At 42.0% G+C, this 11,102-nt stretch overlaps 1 protein-coding gene across 1 annotated transcript in view; it reads left to right on the forward strand.

Moving 5' to 3' along the window:
* ST6GAL2 (ST6 beta-galactoside alpha-2,6-sialyltransferase 2) overlaps nucleotides 1-8,984 on the forward strand; it is an 81,414-nt gene extending 72,430 nt beyond the window's left edge. Inside the window, exon 6 of the mRNA XM_070479068.1 lies at nucleotides 7,554-8,984. Within this exon, the coding sequence (XP_070335169.1) occupies nucleotides 7,554-7,645 (92 nt within the window). The 3' untranslated portion in view covers nucleotides 7,646-8,984. The remainder of the gene's footprint in view (nucleotides 1-7,553) is intronic.
* The last annotated feature ends 2,118 nt before the right edge of the window (nucleotides 8,985-11,102 follow it).

Consider the following 11,102-nt stretch of genomic DNA (forward strand, 5'->3'; position numbering starts at 1 on the left):
TTCCAAACAGACCACTTTGGCTTAAGGATTATTTTGATCTAAAGGCACCTGAAAGACAGCAGGTGCACGAAGTGTGCTCAGATCACCTGTTTTCCTCTTGGAGGCAGGAAACGAAGCTCCTCTATGAATGATGCCCTCTGATTCTAGGAGAAAAGAAGCATTCCCATTCCCTGAGAAGGGGAGTTGAGATGGAGACAAATCTGTACAAACTCTGATGAAATACCTTGACCTTCCTTTAGCCTCCGAGAATTTTAGTTTCTTCCCCATGATGGAAACTCTGTTCAAGCTACTGTACGAGCACCGAGGCCTCCGGAGGCTCCCACATGCCTGCAAGAATCTGCACTGTGTTGTGTGCTGTACTTAGTTGCTCAGTTGTGTCCAACTCTTTGTGACCCCATGGACTGTAGCCCACAAGGCTCCTCTGTCCATGGGATTCTCCAGGAAAGAATACTGGAGTGGGTTGCCATGTCCTCCTCCAGGGGACTTTCCCGACCCAGGGATCAAACCCAGGTCTCCCACATTGCAAGTGTATCCTTTATCATCTGAGCCATCAGCGAAGCCCAAGAATCTGCACACCCTTCTGTAAACATACTGTTTGTCAACTTAATTCTCAGCCTAATTGGAGCCCCTAAGACAGTGAAGATAAAGCTTGGCCTTCTCGACAGACCCAGTAAAATATTTTTATTTCTGGTCACTGCAATTCGGTGCTTTTCTTTTGTTTCTTTTTAAACTTTCATTTTAAAATTTTTATTTATTCATCATGTTTGACCTCACCATGAGGCATGTGGAATTAGTTCTCCGACCAGGGATCATACCCATGCCCCTGAACTGGAAGCACAGAGACTTAGCAACTGGACTGCCAGGGAAGTCCCAGTGCTTTTCTTGTTTGGAGGCTTCCTAACCATGAGAGAAAGGCTTCCAGGGGGGACACAGCAATGTCACTAACATCTTGGCCATTTGTGTTCTCAGGTCATTTGGCCAAAAAAGTGAGCAGAGAAGAGAGGTTGCAGAGTCTGCTGGGGTACCATGGTGCTGCCATGGAGGAGAAAGTGGGAGCTGTTACACTATGGGGGCAGGAAGAGGGGAATGGAGCCCAGATGACCCCTGGTCCTTAGGTTGCCACCTCTTGTGTGACACCTGAACACGGGCCAGTTTACTGATGCTGAGATGCAAATGAAAAGCTGAGTTATCCCCGGGAAAATGGAATGAGGGTGTGGCCTCTGTGCATGTTTCCTTCCCTGCCCGGAGGAGCATCTGTTCATATTTTTTAATGGTCTCCTTTCTCTTCCCTTTCCTTCTTCCCCACATTGTATGAAGTAGAGGTCCCTGGGACAAATAGACAAATTTTCCATGGACAGGGATGTTTCAGGATGATTCAAGCACATGGCATTTATTGTGTACTTTATTTCTATTATTATTATATCAGCCCCATATCAGGAACTAGATTCTGGAGGTTGGGGAGCCCTGGCATAAAGGGTATTCTAGTGATATTCATGTTGACACTGTGACTATAAGTTGCAGAATATTCCAAGGGCATTACAACTGGTGCAGAAGCCCCTGTGTCTCCTGAGATGCCTGGAGCTGGTTGATGGAATGATGGTGGCTTGGACTGGATCCTGTGGGGAAGGGCCATGTTTTTTCAGGTGGGAGCTGTCACTTCAAAAGTGTGAGGGTAGAAGGAAGGTTTAGGCAGGTGCTGAGTAATCAAAGGTGCAGGAAATAGCTCACAGTTTTGAGGATGTGCCCACCTGATTCACACATTCTTTTGGGTTGGAAGGAATGCCTCCTTACCAGTCTTCATGGGAAGCAGCAGGGAAACTGGCAACACTGCATGCTTCCTCTCCCAGCCTGCAACCAGGAGGGTGGGCACACAGCGATGCACTGACCAACTGCATGTCCTCCCCCTGGACTCTGAGGTCTGCGTTTGTGGCACAAAGTCCCCAGGATCACTGAGACATGAGCCCTGACAGCATCTTGGCCAGGCCACCAGTGGCCCTGAGCTGGGCTCTGTCCACAGCTCCACCTCCTACTCTTCTCAGGACTGCATCCCTTATACTGAGCTCTCTGAGCTGCTTCATGGATATGGGAGTTTAATCCTTTGTCAGTTGGTTCATTTTCAATTATTGATTTAAATGCATATATGTGTAATCTAGAAAAATAGTACTGATGAACCTATTTACAGAGAAGAAATGGAGATGCAGACGTAGAGGACGAACTTGTGGACACAGCAGGGGAAGGTGAGGGTGCGACGAATCAAGAGAGCAGCATTACCATATATACACTACCATGTGTAGAATAGATAGCTAGTGGGAAGCTGCTGCAAAACAGGGAGCTCAGCTCATTGCTCTGATAACCTAGAGGGTGGGATGGAAGAGGCTGAGAGGGAGGTCCAAGAGGGAGGGGGGTACAAATACACATGTAGCTCATTCACACTGTTGTACAGCAGAAACTCATACAACATTGTAAAGCAATTATCCTACAATTAAAAAAAAGACTGATTCTCAGCCCTCTCACTCTTGTCATCAACAGCTCAACATCCTTCCTCTTCTGATGAACTTGCCTAAGTCTGTTTCTATCTTTTGCAACCAAGGATTGACTAGTACCCCCAAGCAATCAAAAGCGCTCCTCAAAAATGAGACAATTTTCTAGCAAAGATTTTTTCTGTATCTTTCTAGCAATCACTTTTAATCACACCTATTGAAATATTTTGATAACATCATTTGACATCATGTTCATTAGAAAACAAATCAAAACCACAATGAGGTACCATTACACGCCAGTCAGGATGGCTGCTATCCAAAAGTCTACAAGCAATAAATGCTGGAGAGGGTGTGGAGAAAAGGGAACCCTCTTACACTGTTGGTGGGAATGCAAACTAGTACAGCCGCTATGGAAAACAGTGTGGAGATTTCTTAAAAAACTGGAAATAGAACTGCCATATGACCCAGCAATACCACTTCTAGGCATATACACCAAGGAAACCAGATCTGAAAGAGACACGTGCACCCCAATGTTTATCGCAGCACTGTTTATAATTGCCAGGACATGGAAGCAACCTAGATGCCCATCAGCAGATGAATGGATGAGGAAGCTGTGGTACATATACACCATGGAATATTAGTCAGCCGTTAAAAAGAATTCATTTGAATCAGTTCTAAGGAGATGGGTGAATCTGGAGCCCATTATACAGAGCGAAGTAAGCCAGAAAGATAAAGACCATTACAGTATACTAACACATATATATGGAATTTAGAAAGATGGTAACGATAACCCTATATGCAAAAAAAGAAAAAGAGACTCAGATGTATAGAACAGACTTGTGGACTCTATGGGAGAACCTGGGGGTGGGATGTTTCAAGAGAACAGCATCGAAACATGTATATCTAGGGTGAAACAGATCACCAGCCCAGGTTGGATGCATGAAACAAGTGCTCAGGCCTGGTGCACTGGGAGGACCCAGAGGGATGGGGTGGAGAGGGAGGTGGGAGGGGGGACCGGGATGGGGAATACATGTAAATCCATGGCTAATTCAATGTATGACAAAAACCACTGCAATGCTGTAAAGTAATTAGCCTCCAACTAATAAAAAAAAAGTTTTTGTAAGTAAGAAATTAAATGGAAAAATTAGAAATTTATTAAAGTAATACTAACTTTAGGATCTTAGTAATTTATAATTTTAAATTATTTAAATTATTTAAATTTAAATAAAGTTTAATAAATAAATTAATTTAATAAATTTTATTTAATAAATTAAATAATAAATTTTATTTTATTTAAATATTTATTATTTAAATATTTTTATTTAAATAATTAAATAAATTAAACAATTGTTTTGTGTTATTATTTATTTTATTATTATTCATTATTATAAATAATAATGATTAGTATAAATAATAAAATATTAAAATTTATTAAAATAAATTTTAATTTAATTAAATTATTTAATACTTAAATATTTATTATTTAATATATTATTTAAATATTAAATAATAATAGATTTATTGTTTATAAAATTTAATAAATTTATTTATTTAATAAATTGTTAAAATAAAATTAAATTTCTTTATTAAATTTAATTTAATAAATTTATTTAAAATTTATTAAAATTTAAAGTATTTATAATACTAATAAATATAAATTACAATTTGCTTCAAAATTTCAGAGTAGGCTGATGGAAAGCTAAAATACTTTAGCTATTGTAAAATCAGAAATGAGATAAGGTATAAATTACATATACAAGTATTATTTACATACACAATACAAATAACTATATAAATTACATATATAAGTTATACACATATGTACATATACAAGTGTGTGTGTGTGTATGTGTGTGTGTGTGTGGTTGTATACTTTCCTCCCAAACACAGATTTCCTTGTACTTTTTCCAGAGCTTCAGAATCAGGTTTATCATCCTACTACTTTTACATGACATTTAATGAACATCTGACATGACTGTAAACAATTTTTTGAGTTTATTCTCTCCATTTGAAAATTTCTGAACCATTGTGAAAAGATATCTACTTTTAAAGACATAATATGTTCTGCTTCTATTGGAAGGTTTTGAGAGTTGATTTTCCCCTGTAACTTATGTCGGAAATAACTTTATGAAGCTTATTACATGTGCTTGACACGTTGACAGTGTCATTGAACATGCTGCTTGGTAGATAAAGATTAGTCATCAGTGTGAGGTTTATTTATGGGAACACGAAATTAAAAACTCAAGTAATTCAATAATTCACACCTTGAAAAAAATATGTTCCAGAAGCAAAATTCCAAGATGATAATACTTCTCAAAGCAATCTACAGATTCAATGCCACCTCTACTGAAATATCAATGCCTTTTTCTATAGAAATGGAAAAGCCAGCACTCAAACTCATACAGAATTACTAGGAAACCAGAAAAACCCAAACAGCCAGGTGTCCTGTATGTGAATAAAAAGGACAAACCCTCCTCCAGGACTGTGGGCTCTTGGAAACAAACGCGTTCAGGCTCCAACATTCCAGACTCTACGGATCATAATGGTTTTTCCTCTAGGGCTAGGATTAACTGTAAGATGGGCTTACAGAATCAAGGTTCCCCAACCCACAAGCTGATGGCAAAGTTGCAACATCATTAAAATCCCTGTGTCTCTGCACATTGTGTGGCTGAGTCCCCTCACTGTTCACCGGAAACTACCATGAGGTTGTTAATCAGCTGTGTGCATGTGTGCTAAGCCATTTCAGCCATGTCGAGCTCTTTGCAACCCCACCAGGCTTCTCTGTCATGGGATTCTCCAGGCAAGAATACTGGCATGAGTTGCTATTTCCTTAGGGAGGGGCACTCAGGCAGTTACCCACATCTTAAAGTCATGGTTCTCAGGTCCAGTTGACCGGATGGTCCAGCTCTCTTTGCTGTTTGGAATCACAGCACAACTGTGAGCTAGCTCTCCTTCTGAAAATGTCTCTGAATTGAGAAGTCCTGAGCTCCTTATGATTCTTCTGCCTCACATCAAAGCTGCAGGCCCATCCTAATTAACTGCCTGTCTTTCAGAAATGGATGGAATGAGCTGCTTGCATCTGTTTGATGTTCTTCCAAAAGCATAAATTACCCACTCAGCCCACCTCTAGCATCCGAGTCAAATGGGCTCAGGAAAGATGAAGCAGACAAAACCTCGCCCCCAACCCTCCACCAAATACTTGGAAAGTGGAGACAGAGAAAGGATTTTGTCTGTGGGATCTATGATTTGAAGAATTCATGCAATTTCCTCCTCTTCTCCTGTTTTCTGAAGCGTTTTTTTCTTCCCACTTCCTCAGTCAATAAAGAAAAGCTGAGTAACAGCTGTTTCATCTCTTGCTCTTATAAACTGGAAATGGATTTTTTGTAACACAGCAAAATTCTATACCACAAAAATCGATGAACCCCATGGACGGTGGGAGAGGGATTTGACCTATTTAAGGATTAATGAAATGTAGGTGAGAGCCCAGTGCTGAGCCTATGTCTCCAGTGTGGCCTCTGTCCACCTGCCTCCTGGGGAGAGAATGGGGGTGGAGGAGCTGCCTTTCTCTCGATGGTGCACACACTGGGCCAAGCTCTGACAGCTTCCGTGCCTCTGATCCCACTGTTTCCCCGCCCCACCCTTCGCTGCCTTCATCTGCCCAGCACGGTCCCCGCCTGAGCATCCCTAGGTCCACAGAGCCCTCCCCCTCGGCATCTCCTGCTATGGATCAGCCTTTCCTCTGAACTAGGACTGAGCTCATTCCTCTGCTGTCTGTCCTCCGCCTCCACACCTGGGCTCCTGGAGGGTAGAGGTGACTCCTCCACAGGGAGCAGTTCTGAATTCATCACTCGGGTTTAAATTCATCACATCAGGACTGCCTGCAACAAGCACACAGACCCCTGCTCACCCCCACGCTTTATTCATCTCATTCTGTGTCTCCAGAGCCTTCCCTCTGTTCTCCTCTCCAGGTGCTCAGATCCTAACCATCCACTAAGACCAAGCTGAGCGCATCCCAGTTGGCACAGGGTAAAGAGCTCACCTGCCAAACAGGAGACATAAGAAACACAGGTTCAATCCCTGGATTGGGAAGATCCCATAGAGAAGGAAATGGCAACCCACTCCAGTCTTTTTGCCTGGAAAATCCCATGGACAGAGGAGCCTGGTGGGCTACAGTCCATGGGGTCACAAAGAGTCGAATGCAACTGAGCAACTTTACACACATAAGCACTAGATCAAGCTCAATTCCCACCTCCTCCATGAAACCCTCTAGGACTCTTCTTCCCAACTCTGGTTGTAACTGCAACCTGATTCTGTTGGTTCATTCCTCCTCTGCTCTGTATAAAACTCTGGATCGCCTACAAAGCTGGCCCTCTCCTATGACGCTATACTCAGTCCCTGGGTGGTTCCATCCACATCACATCACTGCCATGGTCTAGGTGCTGTTCATCCCTTTATCTTCATCTCTAACTTAATTTTAGTTGAATCTATTCAATTCCTTCTTGACTATGCTACTGAACTATTTTAACAGATCAACATGGAACCCAAGATCTTTCTTTTCCCAAAGAGTTCTACCCACCATGAGCCTCCCCTCGGTAACCAGAGTCATCCCCTACTTTGTACAAATTCAAGAAGTGCCCCTTCCACTAGACACTTTACTCCCAGCATTGGAACTTTCTCATGATATATTAATTTTATCTGGACAAGACACTGCCTCCACCAGCTAGATACTCTTATTATAAAAATAGGAATCTGTGCTGTCAGGGGAATAAATGACAGTCTTTAGAAGCAACACCATCATTCTCTAAAGAACACCTGGTCACCCTGATGGACTGAAATACAGGTGCCTTCCCTGTTAAAACTGTCTGGAGCACGTCACCCAGGCATTGGTTCTGCATGTTTACTCGATGGAACAAAATAATTAACCCACTATTAGCTATGTTCATGTTTTTTTTAAGGAAAAGAAAATAAGAAAAACAGAGCATTGTTAAAATCATAACTTGAAAGTTTCCAGAAGTAAACAGGAGGAGTGCCTGACATTCTTTTTTTTAATTATTATTATTTATTTTTATATAGGGACTTCTGATGGCTCAGTGGTAAAGAATCTGCCTGCCAATGCAGAAGACAAGGGTTCAATCCCTGGTCCAGGAAGATCCTGGAGCAACTAAGCCTGTGTGCCACAACTACTGAGCCTGTGCTCTAGAGCCCAGGAGCTGCAACTACTGAAGCCCATGTACCCTAGAGCCTTTGCTCTGCAACAAGAGAAGCTGCCACAGTGAGAAGCCCTGGCACTGCAACTAGAGAGTAGCTCCCACTCCCCGAAACTAGAGAAAAGCCTGAGCAGCAACTAAGACTCCGCATAGCCTAAATAAATAAATAAATATTTACTTATTTACTTGGCTGCACCAGGTCTTAGTTGGGCTTCCCAGGTGGTGTTAGTGGTAAAGAACTTGCCTGCCAATGCAAGAGATATAAGAGACGCCAGTTCAATTCCTGGGTTGGGAAAATCCCCTGGAGGAGAGCATGGCAACCCATTCCAGTATTCTTTCCTGGAGAATCCTGTCAGGGGAGCGTGTAATTTCCTCGGTTCTGTCTCATCACAACAAAATATTTGAAGCAATGGACATTAAAGCCCTCAGCACATCACAGCTCTCAGACAGTCCGTGTTATAGCTCCATGTTACAGTTCAGTTTTATTTAGAAAATAAAAGGAAAATACATCCTCAAAGCACGAGGGCATGCTGACCCAAAAGATGCAAAGAGAAGAAAGAGAGAGAGGGAGAAAGAGACAGAGAATGTGCGTGAGCACAGGAGAGAGACCCCCAGCCCTCTGGCTTCTCTTTTAATATGTTCTTTCCTCCCCCCTGGGCCTGCCCTATGTAAAATGGGCTAGCCAGGAGAGCTGTTTGTTCTACCTGAGGTCCTCACTCTGGTCCTTGGACCTTCCTTTGTTCTATTTTCGTGGGCTTTTCCCTTCCTTGTCTTTCAGCCATCGCCATTCTGGACTCCTTTTTCCTCTTCTAACTACCTAATGATCCCATGGACAGAGGACCCTGGCAGGCTACAAAGAGTCAGACACGACTGAGTGACTAAGCATGCACATACACACAGGTCTTAGTTGTGGCACATGGTATCTTTAGTTGCAGCATATAAGATCAAGCCTGGGCCATCTGCACTGGGAGGAAGGAGTCTTTTCATGTGAAATTTAACTCAAAGAAAATGAGAGATCATTTACCCATTCTGTATGTAATAGTTTGCATCTACTGACTCCAGACTCACAGCCCATCCCCCCCCCCCACCTCTGTCCCCCTTGGCAACAAGGTCCTAAAGTATAGCCCAGGAAACTCTACTGAATATCCAGAGATAAACCATAATGGAACAGAATATAAAAGACTTTATCTGAATGTAACTGAATCACTGTGCTGTGTAACAGAAATTAACACAACATTGTGAATCAACTGTACTTCAATTAAAAAAAAGGGAGGAGGGGGAATCTCTGAGAAACTGATTTTTATCTTGTCTCTTTTCACTGCTTGTTTCTTTCAAATGTAAATCTTGACACTGCAAACACAAAGCTGACTCTAAAAAACAAAATAAAAAGAGAGAGGGCCTGAAATGTTCCAACTTGAAAGAGCAGCAGACAAATGGCTATGATGATGCAGCTGTACAAACAGATTGAAAAGGCAACTTGAAAGAGAAGAGCAGTGTTCAAAACAATTATTAACACTAGAGGCCCAGAGATCGCTGGATAAATCATAGCTCAAGAAAGTCTCTTTCTGCACATTCTAGCCGGATGTACTTGAATCTTCAGAAAATATTAAAATGCACATCTCAGCTTTTCTAGCATCTGCATCTGTGTCTCCAAACTGTGGGACTTATTCTGAGTAACACATGTGTGTGTGCTCAGTCATGTCCAACTCTGCGTGATCCCATGGACTGTGACCCGCCAGGCTCCTCTGTCCAAGGGATTCTCCAGGCAAGAACACTGGAGTGGGCTGCCATTCCCTCTCCATGGATCTTCCTGACCAGGGATCACACCCAGGTCTCCTGGACTGGCAAGTGGATTCTTTACCACTGAGCCCCCAGGGAAGCCCTCAAGGAAGAAGATTGTCTCTTAAAGGTTCTGACCCTTGTGAGATGAAGAAATGCTATTCCCTAAGGAGGTAGGTGAATGCAGATGCACAGTGCATACTAAAAGGGAGGGAGGAGACCCAAAAGGGCAAAGAAAAATGTTTAATTTAATAAAATATGAATTTAATTTCACCACCCAAGAAAAATTTACTTTAGCCGGACTTCCCACTTCCAGGCCCTTCTGCCCACCCACTACCATTATGAAGCATGATTACTTACTTCATTGATTTTTAAAACACAGACAGGAGATTCCCTGGTAGCCTGGTGGCTAAGATTCCATACTCCCAATGCAAGGGCCAGGATTTGATCCCTGGCTGGGAACCAGATCCCACGTACTACAACTAAAACTTGGCACAATCAAATAAATAAATAAATATTTTTTTAGAAAAACACTGACAAATAGGGAATAATCATAATCAGGAATGTCAGATTTAATGAGGGTAATTATTCAATTTACTGAACTTGCAAAAGTCAAAACTTCCAAGACTTGGTACCTAAGGGAGAAATGCCACAGGCAAGGATGCTTGAAAATGTCTCTTAAAGAAGCAAAGGTTGGGGACTTGAAGGTCCAGGGGTTAAGACTTTGCCTTCCAATGCAGGGGGGTGTGGGTTTGATTCCTGGTTTGGTCAGGGAGCTAAGATCCCACAGGCCTTGAGGCCAAAAAACTGAAGCATAAAACAGAAGCAATCAATACTGTAACAAATTAAATAAGGACTTTAAAAATGGTTCACATCAAAAAAAAAAATCTTTAAAAGAAAAAAAAAGAAGCAGCAGAAGCACACATCACAGTTATCAGAGCTGAGCTCCTGGAAAGGACAGAACCATCTCCTCACCTTCAGAGCCCAGCTCCACACACCAAATCAGAAGATTTCTGAAAAAAAGTGCATGATACTCAATTTATTATTTTATGTGCACCAACTACTATAATTTTATAAAAATATGTGAAGGTTATTGACAGGTTAATCATATCCTCCAGCTCAAAAAAAAAAAAAAAAAAGCTAGCTTAGAATGCACAGAAATAGTAACTAAAAGGAAATCATCCATTTCGCCTATGGTTATAAAAAGGAGAGAGGACAGGGTGATGCCCCTCTGTCGGTACACACTCGCCACTCACTCGGGGACAGTGGAAAGCCCCATCACCCCTCTTCAACTCTGCTGCTTCTCAGGCAAGCTCTTACTGTGACTAAGGAACAGTGCAAGTGAAAAACAAATTCGTGCACTTAAAGTAATTTGCATCTGAAAATACTTCACTCCTTCTTGGCATCTTACATCTTCACTAGACTTTTTAAAGATCCATAAACCTTATAGACGTTTCAGAAGCCATTTTATGCTCCTTTGCCAATGACAAGCAGTTTCTTCAGTTTAATGTACTCTACATAGGTAGGCTTAGGGCTTCCCAGATAGCTCAGTGGTAAAGAATCCACCTGCCAATGGAGAAGATGCAACAGATGCAGGTTTGATCCCTGGGTTGGGAAAATCCCCTGGAGAAGGGCA

This window comes from Odocoileus virginianus, chromosome 2, assembly GCF_023699985.2.
Source record: "Odocoileus virginianus isolate 20LAN1187 ecotype Illinois chromosome 2, Ovbor_1.2, whole genome shotgun sequence".
Taxonomy (NCBI): Eukaryota; Metazoa; Chordata; class Mammalia; order Artiodactyla; family Cervidae; genus Odocoileus; species Odocoileus virginianus.